Source organism: Myotis yumanensis, unplaced genomic scaffold (genome assembly GCF_028538775.1).
Source record: "Myotis yumanensis isolate MYYU_CA2020_CCGP unplaced genomic scaffold, mMyoYum1.0.hap1 SCAF_16, whole genome shotgun sequence".
Classification (NCBI taxonomy): Eukaryota; Metazoa; Chordata; class Mammalia; order Chiroptera; family Vespertilionidae; genus Myotis; species Myotis yumanensis.
Window position 1 is genome coordinate 43,575,849 of NW_027223767.1, and position 26,783 is coordinate 43,602,631.

At 50.2% G+C, this 26,783-nt stretch overlaps 1 protein-coding gene across 3 annotated transcripts; it reads right to left on the bottom strand.

Moving 5' to 3' along the window:
- Positions 1-4,504: 4,504 nt before the first annotated feature.
- Positions 4,505-26,783, bottom strand: SP2 (Sp2 transcription factor). 3 transcript variants are annotated; one of them, XM_070394987.1, is made up of 8 exons: positions 26,729-26,783; positions 11,653-11,729; positions 9,563-10,537; positions 9,048-9,360; positions 7,522-7,696; positions 7,099-7,292; positions 5,451-5,547; positions 4,505-5,334 (listed from the first exon to the last, which is right to left on the bottom strand). In XM_070394987.1, the coding sequence occupies exons 1-8, from the start codon at positions 26,733-26,735 to the stop codon at positions 5,235-5,237; spliced, it is 1,938 nt and encodes a 645-aa protein (XP_070251088.1). In that variant the 5' UTR covers positions 26,736-26,783; the 3' UTR covers positions 4,505-5,234. The 3 variants fall into 3 exon arrangements, with proteins under 3 accessions (XP_070251088.1, XP_070251087.1, XP_070251089.1); XM_070394986.1 differs by having other exon boundaries at positions 11,653-11,732; positions 26,729-26,765; XM_070394988.1 differs by having other exon boundaries at positions 5,242-5,547; positions 11,653-11,732; positions 26,729-26,765.

Genomic DNA, 26,783 nt, shown 5'->3' on the forward strand with positions numbered 1-26,783 from the left:
TTCTGCTTCGTGGGATTTGGTGTCCGGATTACAAAGCAGCCCCGCAGTGCAAGGAGGAGTGGGGAACACACCCACTGGCGGTGCCTCTACTGCTGTTCCCTCAGCAAGGGTTTTGCCTGTGTGGGAGAAATGAATTTTGTATTGTCACTGCTTTTTATTAAATACTTTGCCACCCTCCCCTCCCCACTTGGTAAATTTATTAATCTTTTCTCCAGAATCTTGGATAGAAAATATATTGCAATATTTCATTGTACAGAGGCACACTGGTTTCTCCATATGAAACAAAAAGGCTGCAGGTGGGTTTGGGGACTACGCTTTGCCTGTCTTCTTTCAAAGCTTTTTACAAAATATTTATTTTTTATTGATTTCAGAGAGGAAGGGAGAGATAGAAACATCAGTGATGAGCCCTGACTGGTTTGGCTCAGTGGGTAGAGCATCAGCCTGAGGACTGAAGGGTCCCAGGTTTGATTCTGGTCAAGGCCATGTACCTTGGTTGCGGGCTCGATCCCCAGTAGGGAGTGTGCAGAAGGCAGCTGATCGGTGTTTCTCTCTCATCGATGTTTCTAACTCTCTGTCTCTCTCCCTTCCTCTCTGTAAAAAATCAGTAAAGATATTTAAAAAAAATCAATGATGAGAGAGAATCATCGATCAACTGCTTCCTGCATGCCCCGTATTGGGGATCAAGCCCTGACCGGGAATCAAACCATAATCTGGTTCATAAGTCGATGCTCAACCACTGAGCCACACCAGCTGGGCATTCTTTTGCATATATGTTCTGAAATCATCCTTTAGTCTAAATGATTGGATTATATATTTCCATTGTAGCTTAGTGGTTGTGTTTTGGGACCTGGTGACCAAGTGGATGGTGGGTGAAGGAGGTCAGGACACTGCAGTGTGGTCCAAACTGAAGCAGGACCCTGGCGCCTGAGTATGTGGGTGGGCGGAGATGGAGAGGAGGGGAATCAACTCACCAGGATGACTTCAGGCGACATGGGTGGTGCTGTTCATTGAAGTGGGGCATGTTAGAGGAGGTTTGGGGGAGAGAGGAAGGCACCGTGGAGTGCGAGGGTTTATGGGACACCCACGTTTGGTCGGATTATATACTTGAGTCTGGAGTTTAGGAGAGAAGTCTGGGCTAATGAGACCAGGTTAGTGTCATGAGCCACCAAAGTGGCACCTGAAACCATGGGGGAGGGTGAGCATGTCAGAGGGTCTGGGAGAGTTAAGTTCAGTGTGGGAGGAGGTGCAGGAGGATGGAAAAGATACAGTGCCTAGCTTTCCAGGAGGCTGATGGCAGGCTGGGGGGGCGGGGGGCGGGTGTGTGTGTGCTGGGGCCTCTAAGCTCGGGAATTCTTGGGCCCAGCTTGGGGTGAACTCAGGACACACAGAAGGGTGGGTGCTTGGTGTTCTGCCAGCAGATGCCTGAGTCCCAAGTATGGTTATCAGGGGACCCAGAGGAGAGATGCAGAGGAGACTGACTTACCTGAGTGTCCTGTGGTTATGGGGTTGATGCCTCACATGATTCTTGCATGTGCTCATGGGTCACTTTGCAGATGCATCCTATGGTTTTCATACGTGTTCCCCATTAGGAGCTCCTTAATGGGCTGGACTGTGTCACTTACTTTCTCTGGCTCCTTCTCGGCATGCCAGCCAGGAAATGCTAATCTGTCATGTTTATGCATAAACTGTTTTGTTAAGCCTCTCTGTAGCCAGTGCTAGGCATTGTGAGTAGGGCTTGGGTTGTTTTTGTGTGTGTGTGGTTTTGTGTGTTCTTTTTTCTTTTCTTTTTCTTTTTTTGCACCCGGTGGGAGCCTGGCCAAGTGTCCTTGTTGGCTGGAGGGATGTTAAGCTTTCCAAGGCTGAGTGAGGTCTCAGGGCACCAGTCTCCTTTGTGGCCCTGGCTGCGTTGTCATTAGCGTGTGGGCCACAGGTAGGAGGCCGGACAGCAGGCTCCCAGGCCGGCCCACGGATGTGACCTGGCGATTCTTAGTTTCATGGAGAGATCCTGAGTGTTGGTAGGTATTTGACTCTCTTCTCCAGCCCCGGTTCCCTGCCGTTTCCCACTAGTTTGCTTTCTTTTCACCCGCATCCCTGTTCTTTATTCCACCTTCCCTGATCCACTTCCTGCCTCTTCTCCTCCCCGAGGACCCCCTCACTAGGAAACCCAGCTGCCACCTGTCCTGAGATTCCTGTAGTTCCTTTAGTGGCTTTATCCCAGCCCCACAGGCCTTCGTCAGGTTACAAGAGATCTCGGTCCTGAGAGGGTGCGTTAGGTTCCCACGTAGGCCTCAGCCACGTCCTTGAGCCAGGAGCCCCTGATGGGTCCAGGGACCTGAGATGCTGCGGGTGGCTCCCATCATCATACTCATGTAGGGCCTCAGTGAGCCCCCAAAAGGTGATTGAAGAAATGGACTGAGTAGTTTGAAGGAAGCCTGAGTTCTATTTGCTGGTTTGATTTTTTTTTTAAGGGCAATCTGCCTGGATTTGCCTTCAGTATGGGGGCAACTTCCCCAGCCCTCTTTTCTTTCTGGTTTATAATTCTAGGATCTGGAATCAAAGAGCTGCTGCTGTGTTGAGCATCACTGAGCAGACAAGATGGGGCAGCGAGGGGGGCTTTGGTACAGATGACCCTGAGGATGGAATGTGGGCGGCATGGCCCCGCACTCCCAAGCTGCTGGGGATAGACTGCCCCCACATTTCCATTTTTAGCCTGCCCATCAGGTGTCCTGGGGGTGGCTCTAGCCTGGACAACAGTCCACCACCCCCTGCAACTCACAAGTAAATTAATGGATGGGCTGCAGCAGATGAGGGTTAATTTGCCACCAGGTATCTCCAATCTGCCCTCATGCCATTTCCTGGGCTAGGCAGAATACTTTCTCTTGCCCGCTTCCTAACTCGGGCATCCCGCGGGAGGCAGAGACGGCCAGGCGTAACTTTGGAACCTGCCTCGTGGAGGAGGGGAATCCCGAGTGTCGGCACTCAGTTCTGCCCTCGGGGCTGGCACCCTCATTTCCAAAGGCTCCCCAGGGGTCGGTCAGTTTCCGCACTGGAAGCAGATGACTTGGAATCAGTTCTCAGGAAAGGATGACTCCTGTGCCTGATAGCACAGGCAATGGGGAACGTGGGAGGAAGAGGCCAGTTTGTTAATATTCCCCTTCTGTCCACCAGTCCTAATTCAGAACTCAGCGAGGCATTTGTTCTCAGTCGCACTATCCACGCGAGAGGAAGGGAGAAATACGCCCCCGTCTTCCACCTGCCAGTGAAGCGATGAGATGCCGGGCTGATGGGCTCATTAAGAGGCTTCTGTGTCGGAGTTGGTCTGGTATCACTCCAAGGACTTAGGTGTGGGTAGGACGGGGCTTCCTGCCTGATCACGAGGAAGTGATGGAGACAGAGAACCTGTGATCCGTCTGAGATCCGGCTCCCTTTTATTTCTCCAGCGGAAGTGGGTGAGGGTGGGCTGGCGTTAAGGAAGAGCTGTTTGCTTGCAAATGCAGCCGCTGGTGACAAAGGAAAGAGTAAGGGAGTGGATAGCTCCAAAGGAGCCTTGGCGCTCCTGCACGGAACAGTGACCCTGGGTGCACCCTTCAAGGTGAGTAAAAAGGCACCGTCCGTGTAAGGAGAGCACATGCTGTTCTTTATCTGCTTGAGAATAACTCTCTCCCTTCAGCCCAGTTGCTCTCAGCATCCCACCCGTGTACTCCAACCAAAATCTCCGTAACATCACAACCCTGACCTCCTTCATACCTCTCCGCTTCCCCTGCAAATCCCCACCAAGATGTGAATCTGCAACACTTGGTAAAAACAAAACAGCTCGCTGCCCCTGGTGCTGGGGTGAGGGGTAGGGGAAAAGCAGAATCTGTGGCCAGGGTCCTCTCTTGGATAGAGATGGCTCCAGGCCTGGCTTCACCCTGGGAAGGGCTCTGGGTCCTTAGGGAATTTCGTTTTCTCCAGACTCTTGAGCCTCTGGAAATGACAGAGCCAGGCCCCTTTGGCGATCTCTCCCAAGTGGGAGCAAGACCTGTGTCTGGGCGTTGGAGAGTTGAGTGGAAGAAGTAGCTTGCTGGTAAGGGAGACATTGCTGTGACTTGAGTCTGAACAGTGTGCCTGCTTTGATCTGGGCAAAACTGGCTATAGAAGAACAAAGCAGGAACACCTATGCTAGGCCTGTCCCCCTGGAGGCCTCACCCAGGTGCTCTGGGGGCTGGTGCCCATGCCATGAGGTCTATGTGGCCGCGACCCTTTTCAGGCCAGGAGAGGAAGGTCCTGCCTTGGTCCTAGGTGGACCACTGAGACCAGGGTTCCCTCCCCTCAGTCCCCTCTCCAAGCTCTATGAGGTCAAAGACAAAGGAAGCTGCACTGCCAAGTTGTGGATTTTGCCTCAGGCAACTAAATTTATTAGCAAGAAAAAATTTTTGTCAGCCCAATGCTGAACAACAAAGTACATCGTTAATAAAGGATAACAAATCTGTCAATCATAAAACATACCTCAAGCAGTTACAACTAAAAATAAAGCTGTATTTTGTTTATTAATTTAAAAGCCTCAAAAATAACAAGCAATATGTTTTTAAACATGTAGTAGACACAATTGTCTATTATACAATATACACTGTACAGAACTAGAGCTTGGGCCGGCAGGGGTAGGTGAGATGAAGGGAGAGCGGAAAGGTTCAGGATGTGAAGTTTTTATCTGAATCCAGATTCAAATTGAAATGCTGTGTCATTTAGAAAAGAGAACTACTAGTGAGAAAAAAAACCCATATGCTCATCACTGCCCCCCAAAACCCTAAACTGAAAGCAGGCATGGGGGAGGTGAGTAACAAGTATAGGAGGAAGGGAGCAATTAAATAAAACTTTAAAGCACACACAATACACAGTGTTCATTATCTGAAATAGAGTATAAGGCAACGTTCTCCATAGAAAAAGGGGGATCAGGGAGTCCGTGGTAGTTTCATTTTTAAATAGAAAGTTGGAATGTGCTGGAGAAGAGTTGTGGCAGGGCGGGGCATGTGGAGTGGAGGTGGCCTCTTGAGCCTGGCAGGAGGTGGGTGCCGGTGGTGCCCTGGGGGCAGGGCCCGGGGCCAGGGAGGTGCAGGAGAGCGGGGCATGGCACGATGATGCGACTCTCGCAGTGTTGAGGGGGGAGGGGAGGACTCACTTTGCTCCTCGATGGAGTGAAATTCATGTTTTTCCTTTGGAAATAAAGGTTCCCACTCGTCCTGGTTTAGAACGTCTCATTGGGCAGAGCCAGTGTCCCCGGGCTGGTGAGAGGCAAGGGCCAGGGCAGAGCCAAGGGCTTCAGCGGAGGCCAGTGTGGGGCAGCAGAACCCCTTCCTGTGAGGACAGTTGCAAAACAGGAGGGAGGGGCTGAGGGCAGGCCCAGGACCGCCGGGGCCTCCTTTCCACCAGGGGGGTTGCATCTTCGGGCTTCCCGCCTCAGTGGGCCTTACAAGTTCTTCGTGACCAGGTGCGTCTTGTAATGTTTGGTGAGGTGATCACTCCTCATGAAGCGCTTCTGACACTGGGCACACTCAAAGCGTTTGTCCCCTGGGAAGAGGAGATGGCCATCACTCACAGAGCTCATTCACAGACTAGCCCAGCCCCCCAAGAGGAGAGGCACACGTGACATCAAGCTTGTGATGTCAGAAACAATAGTGATTGCGCCCTAGCCGGTTTGGCTCAGTAGGTAGAGCGTTGGCCTGCAGACTGAAGGGTCCCGGGTTCGATTCCGGTCAAGGGCATGTATATTGATTGCAAGTTCTCTGGCCCTGGTCGGGGTGCATGCAGGAGGCAACCAATCGATGTGTCTCTCTCACATCAATGTTTCTGTCTCCTTCTCCCTTCCACTCTTTCTAAAAACTAATGGAAAAAAATGTCCTCAGGTGAGGATTAACAATAACAACAACAAAATAATAGTAATAGTGATTGGACCCATAAATGAGTGAAAATAGTGAAACGATTTCAGAACAATCGTTCAGGAAATAATAATAGGAAAGGCAGTATGGGATAGCAATTAAGAGTGTGGACTTGGTAGTAATAGCTCAATGTAGTGCTGTTGCATCCTTGAAAATCTGAAATCATAATACCTGTAATTGAAATAGATGGGCTAGCCCAGCTGGTGTGGCTCAGTGGTTGAGTGTCAACCCAGGAACCAAGAGGTCAATGGTTTGATTCCTGGTTGGGGCACATGCCTGGGTTGCAGGCTTGATCCCCAGTAGGGGACATGCAGGAGACAGTCAACTGATGATGTTTCTCTCTCATTGATGTTTCTATCTCTCTCCCGCTCTTTCTCAAATCAATAAAAACATTAAAAAAAAAAAAGGAGAGAAATAATAGATGGGCTAGCCCTAGCTGGCTTGGCTCAGTGGATAGAGCGTCGGCCCGTGGACTCAGGGTCCCTGGTTCTATTTGGTTGTGGGCTCGATCCCCAGTGGGGGGCATGCAAGAGGCAGCCAATCAATGATTCTCTCTCATCATTGATGTTTCTCTCTCCCCCTCTCCCTTCCTGTCTGAAATCAATAAAAATATATTTAAAAAAAATAATAGATTGGGCTAAAGTTGTAGCTCCTATCAACATTACTTGGGATTATTCTATAACTTGTCTTTAATGTAGAAATGTATAGTTTCATCGATATGATTATATTTCAAATGGGGGGGGGGGGGGGGGAAGAGTGTGGATTTGGGATCCAGGGGGCCTGCGCCTGAACTCAGCTCCACTAGCCGAGACCGAGCCACCTCTCCATGCCTCAGTAAAATGGGCATGATCGAAGCACCCTCCCCATAGAGTTGTTCTGAGGATTGAATTAGTCAGCTGTAAAGTGCGCAGTACAGTGCCTGGCATGCGACGCCGGTGCTTGTCACATAAATAACTGCAGCTATGGAAGAAGTCATCAAGGCTGCACGATGCTTCGGGAAACACCGTGATAAAGCAATGGCTGGAAAGCATTTCCTGGATCGGCTTGGAGCCGAGAAGACAGTCTGTAGCTCCTGCTCGGTGGCAGTTCCTCGGCAGGGCCAGGAATCTGGATGCCACTGGGGGCCATGGGGTGGGGGTGCGGGGAGTGGTGTGGGGAGGACCCACTGGGGGAGGGAACAGACCTGTGTGGGTGCGAGCGTGCCGCTGGAGTTCATCACTTCGTGTGAACCTCTTCCCACAGAAGAACCAGTTGCAGACAAAGGGCCGCTCGCCGGTGTGCAGGCGCACGTGGGCCCGCAGCAAGGATGTCTTCCGGAAAGTCTTGCCACAGTCGGGGATATGGCACACGTGCTTCTTCTTGCCCTGCTCTCCAGACCTGGGAATGGCGAGCGGGAGGGAGGAGAAGGGAAAGGTAGTGAGGAAGGAAGAGAAGATGGGGCAGGATGGGATGGAGAGAGGATGTGGGGCAGGTCAGAGAGCACAGAGGAGGTGAGGAGGCAGGGTGGTGTGGAGTCGCTACCTTGCCCCCCCCCCCCCCCATCTGTGTCCCAGGAAGGCGCTTGGAGAACAGGCACATGCCAGGCTGCCAGGCTGGCTCCCGTTACCTCTTGTCCCCATCCTTGCAGTTGGGACATGTGCAGGCCATGCGGCGCCGCTTCTCCCCGGGCTGGGCCTCTCCAGACAGGGCCTGCTCCATCTGCAGCTGGATCTGGGTGGGGCTCAGCCCACTGATGGTCAGGTTGTTCCCAGAAACATTCTGCACCGTCAGCTGCTGCTGCCCTGTGGGGAGTGGTAGGGCATGGTTGGGGTGAGGAAGCCTGAAGGGACAGAGCCGGGAGCCTGACACCCTCCTTCCCTTCTGCACATGATAAGGATAACCAGAACAGCTAATGCTTTTGAGAGCCTGTTATATGCCAGATACGCCTTCAACCTTCACAGTCCTATGAAACAGATATATTATCCTCCTTTCACAGTTGAAGAAACTGAGGCCCAATAACATATCAAGGTCACACAGCTAATAAGTGGTAGGACTCGGGTCTGAACCCAGGCAGTCGACATCAGCATCAATGTGCTGAACCACCACACCACACCAGCCAAATGTACTTTCATGTGTTTCAATTGGGAAGGGTCTTGTCTTGAGGGGCGTTTCTTCCAGAATTTCCTCCAGCCTTAGGCCCTTGTGAGATACCTGCTCTCAGGAAAGTCTCCAGGGATTTCTGTTAATAAGAGTAAGAGCCAGGTTGGTGTGGCTCAGTGGTTGAGCACTGACCCATAAACCAGGAGGTTAGGTGTGATTCCTGGTCAGGGCACATGCCAGGGGTGGGGGGTGGGGAGAGGGTTGCAGGCATGATCCCAGTAGGGGGCGTGTAAAAGGCAGCCAATCAATGATTGTCTCTCATCACTGATGTTTCTATCCCTCTCTCCCTCTCTCTGAAATCAATAAAAACATATTTAAAAAAATAAAGAAGACAGTTCTGAGGGCTTTGGGAAAAAAACCAAGTCCTCTAGGACTTGCATAAAGCCTTTCAATGCAGGGGAGTGCTGCTGACCTATTGCTGGTGTTCAAGTGCCACTACCCTGTAAAGGCCTTCACCTGGCTAAAGAAGGCGAGGCAAGGAACCGTTTTTAGGTAGCTACAATATTCCTTTGCTGATTTGTGACGCTGCTTTCATACTGTAAATATTACCAAATATTCCCACTCAGCAGAAGTGAAGCACAAGCCATTCCCACTGCCAAAGGCTCCTTCCTTTCCTTCCAACGTTAACTCAAGGCTTTCCTCATTCTGGAAGTCTTCCTTCAAGTTTCTTTACCCAGGGCCTCCCTTGAAGATGTATCTGTCTTTGGTCTGTACCAAACGAATTTGCATTTGGTGTAAGCTGGAGTTTTCTCCTAGTATATCTTATTCTCTCCACCATATTCAAGGTCTTCAGCTGTAAGTTGGGGCCAATAGCATCTTACACTATCTCGCAGGGCTAAGGACCGAGTGGACACGCTTTTAAGCGGGAAAGGATGAGACAAGTGTCTGGTATTCTCCTCACTCCTGTTCCTGGGAAGCACGGGGCTGGCGCACAGTCCGATGTGAGGGATGTGCAGGCACTACCCACGCCCCAGCCCAGGGGTCTTCCCTCACCGCCGGCGTTGGTGATGGTGACAGGCACGCCCTGGACTTGGACACCATTGATGTTGATGGTCTGCATGGCCTGGGCCGCCGCCGCCAGCTGGGCTGCATTCAGGCTGATGATGCTCCCGGCGGGGGCGATCTTTGGCAGGGGACGCTCTTTCCGGAGAATTGCGGCTGAGTGTTTTTTGCTGGTCCCGCTCGGATGGGGAGCACGGGGTGCAGGACTGCTACAGGTGGTGGCAGAGGTGGGTGCGGCTGTTGCTGGGGAGCTGTCCTGGAGAAGGACCGTCTGCACCTCACCAGAAGGCGTACGGAAGTAGACCTGGGAGGGACCAGAGAGAAAAAGTCAGTGTCCCAGGAGAGTCTGGTTCCCGCATTTACTGCCCACCCCAAACGATACTGACTCTGCACATTCAGATCAACTCGGGAAATGCATCAGCAGCATCTTCAAAGGCAAGCTGAGTGGAGCGCTAGCCAGTTAGTGCTAAGGAGAGGAAGGCAGGTGCAGAGGGTGTGCGTGGTACCTGAGTAGGCGTTGGCTCGGCCGCCTGGATCTGAAAGTTCTGGGAGGGCTTCTGGGGGACAGTGGGGAGGGTGGCAGATGCCGCCTGCACCACTCTCAGGGCCTGCTGGGGGATCTGCACCACCTGCTGCTGCTCAGCCTTGGGGGGCACCACCTGGACCTGCTGGACCACAGCTGGCTGGCCCCCGCCAGGGCTCTGAACAATGAGCAGGTTGTTTCCTGCCTGGATGATGTTGTCCGCTGTGGTCTCGATCAGCACCGTCTCCACCTGCTCAGCCACGGCCACCGAGGGCTGGGCGGCAGGAAGACTCTTCTTCCGGGCTTTCTTACTCGTCTTGGACAGCGGGATGGGGGGACTCTCCGTGAGGAGCTGAGTGGAGGCCCCGGTGTCGCTGGTGTTCACAAGGTTGTTGACAGGCAGAGTAAGTGTCACGTTGCCACCCCCACCCGTCAGCTTCACCACATTGGCCCCGCTCTGCACGGGGGTGGTAGTTGTATTTGACTTCTGGGCAGGGGCTGGCTTGATGGGGACAGGCTTGTGACCGGATGGTGAGGGGGTGATGATGGCTTGGTTGGTGCCAGGGATGATCTGGATTTGGTTGGCGAGATTGGGCTGTACTTGGATGGTCTGGCCACTGCTCGCCTGAATCTGAGAGACTGCCTGGTACTGGATGTTGGCATTTGCTCGGGTTCCTTTGTTAATCACAGTGGGATTCTGGATGGCGAACACCAGCTGACCCCCAGGATAGGATGTGCTCAGTTGTGACCCTTGAATCTGAAGTATGTTTCCTTTGGAGGACAAGATTCCAAAGCTATTCTTGCCGGGGCTGAGAGGGAGAGGGGCAGGTTTGATAGGGACCAGTTTCCGTGGTGTGGGCTGTGGGGGAGCAGGCGGCGTCACAGCAGCCTCCACAGCTGGAGGCCCAATTTTGCTACATGTTGCAGCAAGCAGGGCTAAGGGAGATGGCTGGGAATCCTGCAAAAAACCCAGAGGAGAAAAGGAGTGAGACGTGAGGGCCTGTAGCCCAGCCACCCTCTGCCTGTTTTGAGCCTCTCCTCTTGGCAGGTTCCTCCCCACTCCCGTGGCAGGCAGGGTGCCAGCACCCTCCCCCCGCAGCGGTCCTGTTTTCCCTGCTGGTCTCTCCATCCTATATACTAAAACCCTAATATGCAAATCAGCCCAACAGCAGTACGACCCGTCCCGATGACGCACTGACCACCAGGGGGCAGACGCTCAACGCAGGAGCTGCCCTCTGGTAGTCAGTGCACTCCCCCAGCGGCAGAACCGCTCAGCCAGAAGCCGGGCTCACGGCTGGGAGTGCAGTGGCGATGGCCGAAGCCTCTCTCCCACCTCTGGACCCCTCAGGGGATACCCGACTGCCAGCTTAAAAGATATCCCCCAAGGGGTCCCGGACTGCGAGAGGGTGCAGGCTGGGCTGAGGGACCCCTCCCTCCCCCAGTGCACGAATGATGTGCACCAGCCTCCACTTGAGTAATGAGGGAGAAAGGGTGGGAAATGTCTTTCTCAGGAGGGAGTGTGCCCCAGAAGCACCCAGGACAGGGTGAGCTGACAGCATGAGCTGGCCACTTACTCCCCACTGGCCTCGTTTCTAACAGGGCACAGAACCACCCTGAGCTCGTACATGGAGTTCCGTTGGCTCACCACAGGGATTAAGGGATCCCTGATTCCTCAACTGAGGAAGGGAGAGAGGGAAAGGAAAAGGGAGGAGCAAGAGGAGTAAACCCTCTGGTCAAGTGTTTTCTAGGGACATGACTTCACCGACCAGGGAAGGCTGCTCTTTTGAGGCTACAAGGGAGTCTCTGGGCTGTGGGGACACAGTCTCTATTTTCCTTCTATGGTCAGTGGAGTCTAGTGGAAGAGACCTTGAGTTGAATCCTGCTTTTCCCCCTGACCCAACTGTGGCACCTTAGGTTAATGGCCATGGTTTCTTAGTTCAGAAACAGTAGATAACTGAACTCCCCCTGGTCTCCTGCCCTGGGGTGTTTACAGTGAGTGCTCAGTCTGGCTGAATGGCAGCTTCAGGAGTCCTTCCAGGCTGATGCGGCCCCCCACCCTCAGAGCCCACTCACCTGGGTGCTGGCGGCAGCGGGCTGCAGGTAGTCACTGGGACTGACAGCAGCAGTGGCAGCCATGCTGGTGTGTGGATCTGCTGGAAGAAAAGAAAGTAATGCACAAAATGACCCCGAAGAACCCAAACCCACTTGCCTGGTATTTCCGTTTTGTCTCTTTGCTGCCGCTTCTCTCAGAGCTTTCCCCACACTGACCCACTCAAGCTGAGCAACCTGCATCTTTTCAGCAGGTGCCCTTCTCCTCTCCTCAGACTCAGCCATCCACGGCTGTGAGGACAGCTGGTCCTGCCTTCCCTGGACTGTCCCCTCCAGCCAACATAAAGCCTGAGATAACACGAAGATGCTGAGATTATACCAGGAGCAGCTTCCGTAACTGCACCGTGAACCTATGGAGCCCTCTTTGTGGGGCACTGCTGACTCTCCCGAGGTCAGAACCCCTGCAAGGTGGGTGGGGAAGCCCCCTCCCCCAGCTCTGACCCAGGTTTTCTGCTCAATGCTGCTGTGGCCAGACGCCACGCCAGCCTGGAAGAGAAGCTTGGCTCAGTCAGGATCCCTGACAAGGAGGACACATCTACTCCATGCCCAAGTCCTGGGTGCTTTATGCTCAGCCTTCACCACAAAGGCCCGACGGCCCAGGTATTGATCTACAGCATATGGAGAAGTGCTTTATGTGAATTTACACTTCAATGTAAGACAACAGGGATGGCCCCATACTAGGCATCACCTGGTTGGCCCAATAGGTATCACTAAGACTAGGAAGCTAATCACTGAATATGATGAGAATGAAGATAGAGTAAATTCTATTTTTGTTTAAATGTATATGTATTTCAATATGTGAATATAGCAGGAGAAAGTCTTAAATTGCTAAAATGTTAAAAACCATTATCGCCTAGTAGTTGGATTTTGCTTGACTAAGAGAATTTTTCTCCTTGTTTTTCTCTGTATTTTGTCATTTTCTCACAATAAATGTATTCTATTGTACTCTTTTTAAAATAAAGGAAGATAAAGAACATTGAGGAAGTAATTAAAGGAATCTCTGCTCTGAATTAAGTCTCATCTAAGATAAATATAAGATAGGTAAAATGGAAATCATGAGAACTGGGGGGAAGAATCTAAGCTATCTTACAGTTCACACATCACTGAAGAAAAAAGGACACTGGGCAGAGTCTAACTTGTATCCCAGACCCTTCGAAAGTCGATTTCGGGAAGTACAGAAACAAGAAGGGTATTAATTACTTCAGAGGCTCAAAAAGGCAAAATGGCTTAGGCATTGAGCCCCTGCTGGGCATCTATTGAGGAGAGGAGAGGTTCGGGAGAAAGTGGAACAATTCAATTTTCGCTGGCCTCTGGCTTCTCTCTATGGGAGAAGGGTTGTTGTTTTTTTAAAATATATTTTTATTGATTTCAAAGAGGAAGGGAGAGGGAGAGAAAGATAGAAACATCAATGATGAGGGAATCATTGATCAGCTGCCTCCTGCACGCCCCCTACTGGGGATTGAGCCTGCAACCTGGTATGTGCCCTTGACCAGAATCAAACCCGGGACCCTTCAGTCCGCAGGCTGACGCTCTATCCACTGAGCCACACCAGCTAGGGCTGGGAGGAAGATTCTTAAATGGGAAAAGGTAAAGAAAAGGTGAATGGGGGACTGAATCAGGACAGGTGATGGACTAGTAAGAAGGCACACCAATGCCTTAAATGGTTCCCAGGCTCTAAGGCCACACAAGCAGCACTCCAGAGGAGGAGAGACTGTAGCACAGGAGTAAAACGAGTGAGGAGCCAGAGGGCAGCTCCGGGCAAAACCCAGAGTAGAGGGAGATCTGGAAATATTAGACTCTGATCCTTGTCAAAACCCTAGAATGAATGATTGACCAGCACTACAATTACTGAGGTAAGGGAGCAGGACAGTAATCATAGGAGTAAGCACACGGCTGCATCCTGAACAAACCTGTTTTGTGGGGTTTTGGCTGAATACGTCAGAATGGTATACGCTGCACATTTTCTTTCAACAAGGCACCTGGATGAAATTTTTGTAATATTCTGATAAGAAGGGAAGGCACTGCAGGCAGGATAATAATCTATTTCGGGGGCTAAGTTGAACGTGCCTCCATCTAAGTGTTGAGATCCATGCTGTCTAGCTGGCTGCTGCGAGGTCAACCAGGGTGCCTCACACTAGGGATGGGGCCCAGGACCAGGGTCTGCAGGCTTCTCCTCAGAGGCTCCAGCTCTCTCTACCAGAATGTTTTGTTCTTGTCTTCACTGTGAAGATCATCTTTTAAAAAGGAACAAATACTGTAGGTCGCTGGGTGATTGTTGCTTATTTTTGCACATTTCAGGGCCGAGGTGTGTATTTACAACTGCACCAGTGCCAAGTGGTACTATTCTAACGGCGTGGGCTAATTAAGACAACTTAATTCTGCATTTAACTCATTCGATACATTTGTGCAACGTGAGGGATGACAGCTCTTCAGAAGCTGGGAGGATTGTGTCTCCTCACTAGACACTGCAGGGTGGGCGTGCGGAAGGAACCCACGGAGGCCATGATGTCAAGTCTGTGCCGTGCTTATGCTGACAACAGCGATTCAGGTTCACACTAATGTCGTCCTCCCAGAATGTTGTCGTCGGTTTGAATTTTACTGGCTTTTGGGTAGTTATTTAATTAATTTTATAGGAGCTAGATCAGTGAGCTGATACACAGATTTATGTGAGTACATAATTAAGTTGTAGCATTATAATGAAAACAATCTAAGTTGACTCAAAACATCTTTTCTCTACAGCAGCGTTCAAACTATTCAGACCATGAACCACAGCTATAAAAACAATTTACATCAAGATCCAGTGCACACACACTCACACATACACCCACACACTTCCTTGTCCCGTGCTCATGTAATAAGAGTTTCCAGATGGCCTAGCCAGTTTGGCTCATTCTCTCATCATTGATGTTTCTATCTCTCTCTCTCCCCCTTCCTCTCTGAAATCAACATATATATATATATAAAGTTTCCAGAAACAAAATATGCCCTTACTACATGTGATGGACTTTGATATTTTCCTACTCTATTTCGTAATTTTAAACTATTTTTAAAAATTGGTTTTTAGAGCCCTGGCTGGTTTTGCTCAGTGGATAGAGCACTGGCCTGCAGAATGAAGGGTCCTGGGTTTGATTCCAGTCAGGGGCACATGCCCGGGTTGTGGGCTCGATCCCCAGTGGGGGGTGTGCAGTAGGCAGCCAATCAATGATTCTCTCTTATCACTGATGTTTCTATATCTCTCTCTCTCCCCTAAAATCAATAAAAAATTTAAAATAAAAAAGAATTGATTTTTAGAGAGGAAGGGAAAAAGAGAGAGACATCAATGTTTTTATTGATTTTAGAGAGAGAGGAAAGGAGAAGGAGAGAGCAGGAGAATCACTGATCAGCTGCCTCCTGCACACCCTCTACTGGGGATCAAGCCTGCAATCCAGGCATGTACCCTGACCAGGAATCAAACCCATGACCTTCTGGTTCATAGGTCCATGCTCAACCACTGAACCCATGCTAGCAGGGCCTAGGCTTTTATTTTTAAACTAGAGGCCTGGTGCATGAAATTCGTGCACAGGTAGGGTCCCTAGGCCTGGCCAGCTATCAGGGCCTTCCTTCTGGCTACCAGCTGGGGCCTCCCTTCGTTCTGCGCCACCCCTGGTGGTCAGCACATGTCATAGTGAGCAGTTGGTCTCCTGGTAGAACTCCCGAGGGGACAATTTGCATATTAGGCTTTTATATATAGAGATGCCGACTGTGACTCACTAAATTGCTTTTGTGCCACAGAGACTGGAAATTGCTGCTTTAAGTAGTCTAACCACCTCCCAACTTGGGAAACTGTCCAACGACTTAGTAGGCACGTTCAATTTGCAGATGTCACAAGACTGAGAAGGATTGCAAACACAATGGGTGTCAGTATTAGGGTTCAAAGAGCTCTTTAAAAAATGGTATGTGCAAAAAAAAAAAAAATGGTATGTGCAGAAGGCTCCAGACTTAAGTGAGAATTTGTACTGTGCTAGTCATCAGCACCCTCTATAAAACATAGGTAGTCATCCTCATGGGATTCCAGGAGGCATCAACAATTGATATGAAAAGCATTAATCATGTAGTGGGTAACCAATAACTGGTGGTTTAAACTTTAAAGTTGAATAAATTCTTAAGACTTTTTAAAAAGTAACATGTATATAGGACAGGAAGACAGAGCTTAATCGTGAGCCTCATGTGAAAAAGCTGCAGTGGTTTTAACTCAAAGCTAAACAGGCGCCAACAGAATCTCGATGCGGTTGCCAAAAAAGCTACTGCAATCTTGCACTGCATTTCCCAAAGTTCAATCACAGAAGAAGAAAAATAATAGTCCTAGTGTGTTCTGCACACTTGGGCTACATCTGAGTGGCAGGTTTCATTCTGAGGGACATTTTGAAAGGGGGCTTTGCAGTAGGAGCTGGTTCAGAGAGCAGCAGCAATGGTTGTGACCAGGGTGCCCGAGCAGCAGTTTCTACCAGGGTATTATATTCCATCCTGGGTTCAAAGGGTGCAACCAAGATTTCAGGATGGAAATTTCAAGAAGGCAGATTTCAGATTAAGAGGGAAACTTTCAAAAGATGGAATAAGTTGCCTTTTGAAGTAATGTTCTCCCTTCTCTGGAACCATTTAGCCTGAGGCAGAGTAAGTGTCTGTTGGAGTCAGGATGTCTAGATGGGGTGGGAAGTTGGACTGAATTGCCTTTTAGATGTTTACAATTCTCAGACCACGTTACTGATAAAAACACAAGAAGAGTTCGCTGCTGGCAGGGCTGGAAAGGGAAAGCAGAGGCTTTCCCAGGAGGCTGCCTGGGCTCAGGTTCACTTCGCTAAACTTGGTGAATGACTCTCCCTGAGACATCGTCTGTTATGAAACGGAAGCACATCAGAACAGGACAGAGTGCAAACAAAATGAAAACTGGCCTAGAGCTTCTTACTCACCTGCCTTTCCCATCTCCCTGTCTCCCGCTGCAGTCATTACTACCCTGGACTCCAACTGTTTGGAGACCTGGCGGGGCTCTGAGTGAGCCTTCAGTTAGGAAGCCACAGCAGAAACTACTGAAGCAAGCTGCAGACTGCTGGCGCTCCACGTTGCACCATTTCAATTTGGTTTCATTTTCCTCCCCAGCTGGCTCTTGAAATACTCCTCTAGATTGCAAGCCAATGTTTGTATCTCTCCTAGGATCACTCAGAGTTTTGTGGCCCCTGGGCAACCAAAACAGAGAGGATCTCGCTCCCCGCCATTGCAGAATTATACCCTGAGATTAACCATAAAAGGGAGAAGAGAAGCATTTCCCGTTGGTGTCTGGAAATGAGAAGTGGTTAAGAAATGGCGCAGACAGTAACTACAAGACTCTGATCAAAGTACTTTAGAATCACATTAATTTGGAACTTTATATTTAAAATGTGTAATTTGGACATAAATTGTGCTTTCCTTCGTATTATTCAAAGCAAGGCTAAATAGTTGTATGAAGACTGCAAAAGGACTCCTACTGTTCTATACCACATCCACCATTTTAATTGTACCGTTTGCTTTTCTTTTATCCTCACTCGAGAACATGCTTATTGATCTTCTTAGAGAGAGGGGAAGGGGGAGGGAGGGAGAGAGAGAAACATCAATGTGAGAGGAGAGAAACATCGACCAGTTGCTTTCCTGTACACACCCTCAACAGTGACTGAACCCGAAACCCTACGATGTGCAGGACAATGCTCCAACCGAGCCACACGGGCCGGGGATGGACCACTGGCTTTTAACAGCAGTTTACATCCAGTCACTGAACCCTACATTTAGCAACATTGGTAAGTGGGATTACTGCAAACTCTTGAAAAAGAAGGTGTCATTTCTTTCAGAGTTCTATCATTCAGGTTGGCTAAGACTTTCGGAATGGAGATTTCACCTCGGCTGGTGAAACTTTACAGGGATTTACTATACAGGCAGGAGTAGCTCTCAGGTTTCAAGGAAAACTTCCAAGGTCATCCGGCAAGCCGTCCAGTGTCTGACGGGACTCCTGTCTTTCCTTTCTCTATACTGGAAGCCAGTTTAATTCTAAGACCAGCAGAAAAGCATCCCGAGTATCCCAGCTCTTGATATACAGATAGATCAGTGGTTCTCAACCTTCTGGCCCTTTAAATACAGTTCCTCATGTTGTGACCCAACCATAAAATTATTTTCGTTGCTATTTAATAACTGTAATGTTGCTACTGTTATGAATCACAATGTAAATATCTGATATGCAGGATGGTCTTAGGCGACCCCTGTGAAAGGGTCGTTCGACTGCCAAAGGGGTCCCGACCCACAGGTTGAGAACCGCTGAGATAGATTATTCATTTCCACCTCTGTCCCCTCTGACTTGGCTTCAAGCACCTATAGGCTGACAACTCCCAGGTCTTGTGTGGCCCAGGTCTCTCAGCCCAGTGCAGACGGGTACACCCAGCCCTCTGTGGGCCTGTCGCTTGGACTGCCCACAGAACCTCCCACACTGAGCTGTCACCTCTGCCCACTCTCTCTCCAGCTTTCTCATCCCCTGGCACCAGGGGCCTTCTTCCAGATCCTTGAAGATCCTTCATCTCTCCACTGCCCTTTCCTTGCTTAGAGCTCTTTCTTCTCTTACTAGCTAAGACCTACTCATCCTTCAGGTCTCAGCCTGTTGTTGTTTTTTTTCAGCAAAATTTACTGAGAGACCACTATGTAACAGGCATGTCATTTCCTCACAGAGGCCTTCCAGGACCCCTGAGACGGGAGGGCTTCCCAGGTGGGCCAGGTCTGTTTGCTGAACAGATACACTAAGTCCAGTCCACAGCCCAGGGACCCTTCAGTGCTGCAGGCTGAGTGAATGTCTGGTTAAACCAGCCTCTCTCCTGTTATTTCCAATCACAATGACATCTGAGCATCATCCCCGTTGCCAACCAATCAAGCCCTCCTGATTCTACCTCCTAAATATGCCTGGTTAAACCAGCCTCTCTCCTGGTATTTCCAATCACAATGATATCTGAGCATCATCCCCATTGCCACCAATCAAGCCCTCCTGATTCCACCTCCTAAATATAAAGCTCTCCACAGTCTACTCATTGCTCCTCACCTCCATCGCCATTATCCTAGCATTAACCACTGTGGCTCAGCCTGAAATACTGCCCAAAGCCTTCAAAATAGCTCCCCAGCTCTGGTCTTGCCCCTCTTCTCCGGCTTCCATAATCTGGTCAGAATCATTTTAAAATGCAAATTCCATCCAGCCTCTCCCCTTATAAAATCCTGCAAGAACTTCCAGTTGATCTCATGATAAGCTTATAGAGGTCAAAACCACCTGCCCCTCCTTCCCCGCTACCTCTCCTACTTATCTCCTGCCCTTCCCTCCTGACGGCCCACCCTTTTCTCCATTTTTGGACCTACAGAAATGCCCTCTCTCACTTGGAGCCCAAGCATGCTCTCTTCCATTTGTTGATCTCCAGTCCTCCTTCCGAGGTCCTTTATAACTTACTGGGGGGAAACTTTCCTCTCCCTCTCACCCCACAATGTGGGGTAAATGCTCCTGTTATGTGCCGGGGTACAGGCACCAGGGCACCCTTCACAGCACTTCCCCCCACACAGGAGGGAGTGTGTTTCTGTCCTGGGGGGTCTTTCCATGGCATAACAGGAAAAGGCCCGAGAGATCCCAAAGCTCTGGCCATCGGACTAGGGGCTGTTCCACTGGTCTTTCACTTGAGACGCAGGGAATGAGAGAGAAAAGGGGACCAAAGAAATACTACAACAGTAGGCTTCATGAAGCTCTTTCTCCTCTGAGAGAGAACTTGACTCAAATTCCATAGCCAGATCTTGTGGGTACTCAGCTTTTTTTTTTTTTTTTTGCCTCAGGTTCCTACCATCCCAGCGATTGCTTTCTTGGCCTCCTGCTATGGTATTTCCCCTGGAGGAATTTCACTCGCACAAACAGTCCTTCTGCTGTCTATTTTGGTCAGCTCAGCTGGCCTAAAGCCAACAAAACAGTTTCTAAGCCTAGTCTTTCCCAGTGGCCTTGCCTGGAAGAATTCAGAGCTGGTGAGGGAAAAGCACACCAGGCTGGGTTTAGAGAACAACATCGGACCTCAAAGGGAGTTGACAAATGGGCTAAGTCAGAGAATCAGCTTGTGAATGACTCCAAATTGCACAGAATACTTCCCAGAAGCTAATCTCCAGCAATCACAATAACCATATAAAAGAGCTCTTTAACAGTAAAAGAAATTTTTTTGACTTTCATTAAATATGAACAACTCTGGAGGATGCCTTGCTAATGCCACAGGCCAAAGGAGAAAGGGATATAAAGAATGGAGCCCTGGCCGTTTGGGCTCAGTGGATAGTGTGGGCCCTGGGACCAAAGGCTCGCAGGTTCCATTCCAGGTCAAGGGCACATACTTCAGTTGTAGCTGGATCGGAATGGAGATCTTGTCTCCACCCAGACACTTTACCAAGCCATCCAGTCTTCCCTACTCCTAACTTTGATCCCATCCGCAGCCCATGACCCTGATGTGTGTCCACAATTTCATCAGGAAGTTGACCGGCTTGGCTCAATGATTGAACGTCAACCTAAGAACTAGGAGGTCACGGTTCAGATTCCAGGGCAGGGCATATGCCCGGGTTGCGGGCTCCATACTCAGTTGGGGCACGCAGAAGGCTGCCAATCAATGATTCTCTGCCAATCAATGATTCTCTATTCCTCTATCCCTCTCCCTTATTCTCTAAAATCAATAAAATTATATTTTTTAAAAAAAGAAGTTAAAATTCCCTTTATTAGCTAAATCTATTATTTCTTTTTTCCAGAAAAATTCCTTGCAAGAGTCACTTGTATTTACTGTCCCTAATTTCTTCCCAGCCAGTCTTTCTTAAACCTGTTCCAACCATGTTGTGCCTGCCCCATCCACACCACAAACACTGCTCACACCACCAGTGGCCTCCACCTTACTAAGCCTAATGGCTAACTCTCAGACCTCATCTTCTGCGCTGATCTGGCAGCTGACCCCTCGTCCTCCTTGAAACACCTTCTTCACTGGACTCCAAGACATACTTGCCAGGTTAGCCTCCTACCTCTCTGACTACCCCTTGTCAGACTCCTTTACTGGGTCCGCCCCTCCCCCCAAATTCCAAGTGGTTGAGCTGCCCCAGGACTCAGTCTCCAGACCCATTTTTCTTCAGTTTTCACATATTTCCTGGGTGATTTCATCTAGTCTCATAGTTTTAAAAAATCAATAATGAGGACTCCCAAATTTATATTGTCAGGTTTGTATATCTGACTGCCTACTGAAGTCTCCACTTGGATGTATTAGTAAGCATCTCTAGCCCAAACAGGGCTACTGATATCTCATTCTGAGCCTGTCAAACTTCCGCACTGCGGTGAATGACACTCCATCCCTCCAGCTGCTCAGCCCGAAAGCCGTGGGAGTCATCCTGGATCCTTCTTTGGTTCCACACTCTGCATTGGAGTCAGCAAACTTTTGGCTCTACCTTCAAAATATATTCAGAATCTGATTGCTTTCCCCACCACCTCTTGTTACCACCCAGGTTCAAGTCCCCATCATCTCTCGCCTGTGTAACTGTGAAAGCCTTCTTCCTGGCGGGGCTTCTGACCTTGTCCCTGTTAGTCTTTTCTCAACATGCGTCCAGTGAGACCCATCAAACTTAAAGCATGACGTCAGTTCTCTGCTCAGAGCCCTCCAGTAGCATTCCATCTCCCATTCAAATGAAGAGCCAGAGTCCCCACAGTGACACCCAGGGCTTGTCTCCTGTGACCTGACTTCGCCCCATCATTCTCCCTCACTACGTCAGCCGCGAGGGCCTCCCTATGGTTCCTGAACGAGCCAGATAAGGCCCTCTCAGGCAGGGCCTTTGCACTTGCTGTTCTCTCTGCTTGCGTTCTCACCCTCTGTCTCTCACCCCAGATTGAGTATGGCTCAGGCTCTCCACTCTTTCAGTTTTACGCAAATGTCATTTCCCATAGAGGCCTTCCGAAACTGCCCTATAAAATTATACCCCCCCCCCCCCATACACACATTCTTCCTGTCCTCTATTTTTCTCCTTAGCACTTCTCCTTGCCTAACATCTATTAGTTCAGGGATCCTCAAACTTTTTAAACAGGGGGCCAGTTCACTGTCCCTCAGACCATTGGAGGGCCGGACTATAGTTTAAAAAAAAAACTATGAACAAATTCCTATGCACACTGCACATATCTTATTTTGAAGTAAAAAAACAAACCGGGAACAAATACAATATTTGTATTTGCATGTGGCCCGCGGGCCGTAGTTTGAGGACCCCTGTATTAGTTATTTATTGTCTCCCACTAAGATGTAATATTCCTAAAGGCATGGACTTCTCTCTGCCTCACCCATTGATATACCTCTGTACCGGGCACATAGTAGGTGCTTAATATATATATTTGTTGAGTGGATGAATGCATGAACCCTAGAGGCTGCAGAGTGGGAGAGCCTATATGGAGCTTAAGAACCAAAAGAGAAAACCTGCAGATTTGCATATCCTTTGACTCAGCTGGGATCTGCTCACTAGGTTAGCTTAGCTGATCCAGTGCCAGATGGAACTCTCAACCCCACCAGTCACCTCACACAGGCTAAGTGCACAGTGCATTCCTGCTCCTGGACAGGAGCAAAGCACACACGTCATCATCACCACACTACATTTCAATGCTTCTTTCAGTTAACATATAGGGTATGTTTGGGAGGGTGGGGTGGGGGGGCACATTTGAGTCACTCCTGGGCTAGGATCGGCTTCTGAAATGAGTGGTGACTTCATTTCCCCTGGGAAGGGAGGGCTGGCTTACCAATTACTTTTTTGAAGGCTGGGAAATGATTTGGTCTGTTTTCAGACTAATCTGAGACTTCCAATTAGACAATGACCAGGAGCAGAAATATTCCACTTCCAATCACATAGTCCTGCCTGCTGTCTCTTATTCCCTATTCACACTCTCTAAAGAGGCTGCTTTGTCGTTCCACCAAGTCCCAAAGGAGAGGGAGACGAGGAAGCTCTAGAAAGAGGGCATCTGGAAATGTGCAGGCCCGGGCCTACTGCTCCCTGAGCCACTTTCACCCCGTGGCCGAGATGAAAAAGGCCACCTAACAGGCTCGGGACAAACTGGCATCGCAGGGCCCTCAGCATCAAAAACAAGAGTTACCCCAGCTGAACCTCTGCTTTGTGATGTTCCGGGGCTTCTGGCTCGGCACGGCATGCAGCTCTGATGTCGAAACAAATTGTAGCTAAGGAATGAGATGTCCAAAGGAAGGATTCCAACAGCTGGGTCTGTAAGCCTGCTCTTCCTGTGACACAAACAGCCCTCAGAGCTCCGCACAGGAGGCAAACAGCAACGTCTAACTGGGCACTCGGCCCCTTCACACTCCCTCGCTCCTGAGCAGAGCACGCCGGCCAGGCCCCGGCGTGAGGAGAAGTATAGTAATTCCCTGGGCCGCGGGGGCCTCAGCGCATCTGAAAAGAGCGCTTCCTGGACACGCAGTGGGCAGCCTCCCCCGCCACCCCGGCCGAGTGCTGACTCTGAGCCTGCTCCTGGACTCCAGCTTGCTCCTGGACTCTCTTTTCAGCCGTAGGAAAATCGGTTTCCACGTTGGAATCCCGTCAACTGGAACAAATCCAACAGTACAACCTGGGAGCATCTCCCCAAGGGCAATCGCTAATCCCTTTCCTCCTTAGGCTGGCAATGCCCTTGAATTGGTAATGCCCCATGTTTTTACCTTCCTTCCAATAGATAACAGAAAAGTGAGACCTCCCTACCCTGAGGTCTCCAACGAAAATGCTTCCAGCCAAAAAGAAATCTACTGATAATTTAGGAAGAACTTAAGAGAGAGACTTTCAAATGTGTTTCAGAAATATAAAGATCTAAGCACTGGCTCTATGAAGATGAAGGAAGAAATGAAGAGAAAGCATTTCCCCCTCCTTCAACAGGTCTAGAAGTCACACAAGGAGTTGCATGTGGATCCAAAACTAAAGCAAAGCAAAAAAAACCAAACAAGCAAAAACGTCAACAGATACATTCCATAAGGAGGTCCAGTCTTCCGCCCAGCTTGTGCTGGTTGGGTCCAGCTTGTAGACCAAGTGTTCCTGGTTTCAAACTTGTCGAGAAGAAGTTCACAAATCCCAAAGGGACACTATCATCCAGTCAACTCCTAAGCAAGTATCGGGGCCTTAAATAGAGGTTACTCCAAGTCTGCAGTCCACAAGGCTTCAGACTGGACCATGGAATTGTTTACTAGTGAACTCACAAGTATTCACACAACCATACCTCCAAACTTTCTAATACTCTACACCCTTTAAAGCAGTGTTTCTCTGCATCCTCTCTTCTGTGGCCACTGCCCACGCCCTCTAAAATAATCCCTCAGTGTTTCAATCTTTGGAAGTGAGGCATCTAATTTGTGTGTATACAGAGAACAGAGGCGTGAAGATAAGTCTTAGAAGAAAATCATACATTTCCATCATAGAAATGGGGGTGAGCAATGTCTAGAAAATTGCTGAACCCAAGTCAATATCAGGGTGTATTAGTTGGCTGCAACAGCTTAGAACAGCGGTTCTCAACCTGTGGGTCGCGACCCCTTTGGCGGTCGAACGACCCTTTCACAGGGGTCGCCTAAGACCATCCTGCATATCAGATATTTACATGACGATTCATAACAGCAGCAACATGACAGTTATGAAGTAGCAACAAAAATAGCTTTATGGTTGGGCCACAACATGAGGAACTGTATTTAAAGGGCCAGAAGGTTGAGAACCACTGGCTTAGAATGTCTTCACAGGGCCCTAGTTGGGCAATACTTGCTTAAGGCAAGCTTAAGAGTTGTTACATGCCTATGGCACAGGACCGGTTAGGGGCCCTGCAGCTTCTCCAAAAGACTGCTACCAATCAACAGAACTAGGAAGTGCAAGGCCAAGACACCAAAAGGAACTACCCAGACATTTGCTAAAATCTTCTTACAGCCTCTTCTCTCCTCTGGCAGACCCCCAGAGGCCCACACGTCAGTACAATCTCATCTCGGTGCTGTCAACAGTGAAGTCACACCCTGCCTCCCTGCTGGGTAGTCAGGATATGACTATGAACTACCTCAACCTGGGCCTCCTTAGCAGAGAGAATGTGTCTTTAACAGCCTAGCTCAGGGGGTTCATATGCCAGAAGAGCTTTCTTTTTCCTGTTGTTGCTGCTGTTCAATGAAGAGGTTAAGCCTCTGTCCAACCAAGTGGAAAAACCAGAATTAGAAATCTTACCAATTGGCCCAATGAGAATCCATTTCCAACAGGAATTAATGCCTGTTAGAAGCTACTGGCACACTGACATCATCAGCCCAATTGATAGGTTGTATGACAGATGAGCCCCTTCACCAGACACAGGAATTTATTGATTTTTTTTTTAACAGAGAGGAAGAGAGAGGGAGAGAGAGTCAGAAACATCGATGAGAAACATGGATCAGCTGTCTCCTGCACACTCCCCACTGGGGATGTGCCCGCAACCAAGGTACATGCCCTTGACCGGAATCGAACCTGAGACCCTTCAGTCCGTAGGCTGACGCTCTATCCACTGAGCCAAACCGGCCAGGGCAGACACCGGAATTTAAAAAGTCCCTGCAGTTACATTAATTACTGCAGACAACAGGTTTCGTTGGGTCATTACTCGAAATCACTCCTACGGTGTGGACTCCACCATCATTCACTCCTTTCCGTCTCTCCGTGAGTTGGCTAACAACCCTAAACTTTCCAGCCCAAAAAAACCTTACCCCACATACCAACTCAACATTTAGCCCTCCGCTGCCACACTGAACGCCTTGTGGGGGGACAGCACGTAAGTTTTAGACAGTCCACGCCAGTGTCCCTTAAAAGTCATCCCCCCTCCCTCTGCCATGCAGTCGGTGACACGGAGGACGACCAGGAACCAATTCACTGCTCGAAGCAGACCTACTGGCTCTTCCTTCCCCTTTGCTAGGAAACAACACATCAGTGAGCCAGGAAGTCAGCCTCAGAAGAAGAAACAAAGTTTGGGAACATGTGCACCGAGGAAAGCCAGACCGAGTCCCTCCGGATCAAGTTACGATTAAACACGACAGTATCTGGGAATCAAAGCCAGTGAATGCAGTGAGGACAGGTTTCTCAACTGCCCAGAGAAAACACAGTTCCGTTTCAACTAAAACTATAAAGCCCCCCGGAACACAGGCCATTCACGGGGACGGGGGTGCGGCGGGAGAGAAGAAACGCCCCTTCTGCTTTATTTCTCTCGGGCATTCATTCCCTAGGTTTGTGCCCGGCCTCTGGGGTTCGGCAGGTCCGGGCTGGCTCCGCCAACAAGTTCTTAAACGTCTCTCCGTTTCTGAAGATACGTAGCTGGAGGCTCAAGGATCCCAAGGAAGGAACACATGGCAAGGTTCTGCCTAATCGCAGTCCGAGGCGAGGGGTCCTCTGCCTAGGGAGTGCCCTGGTGTCCCGACACCCTCTCTCCATGGGGACACACTGGCAACCACGCTGGCTTATAGACCCAGCGGTGTGCATGTGCTTGGCGCCATCTGGATTGCAAGCATCCCTTCCTTGCCCCTCTCTGCACTCGGGCGAGCCCTGAATGGGCACCTAGACTTCGAGTGCAGGAGGGTCTTCCCGGCACAGGGCAACCGCGAGGGCGGTCGGTCGCCTCCTCGGAGCAGGCCCAAGCCATAGCCCCGGGCCCGACAGCGCTGGGGGGGGGCTGGGGGGCGACCAGGCGGAGGGGTGATCGGTCGGCCCCAGGTGCCCGCTCGTCCTGCCAGCCCCCGGAAGCGCTGCCCTCCCGCCCAGCGGGCTCCGAGGAGGCGGGGAGTCGAACGCCCCCTTCCGGGTGCCTCCGCCCGGCTGGCCAGCCCCGCTCCTCCTCCGGGCGGGAATCCTCCCTCCCCCGCCCCTCCCGGAGCCGGGCCCCGGCGCCAGGCCCGGCCCCAGGGGGCAACCCCCGGCCCCGGTTCCCCCTCCCTGCGGCCTCTGCCCGTCTTCCCGACCCTTGGGGGCTAGGAAGACCCCGCCGGCAGCGGCCAAGACCCACCGCTCATTACGACATCTTCCTCCCTGGCCTCCGCCGCCTCCGCCGCCACCGAGAG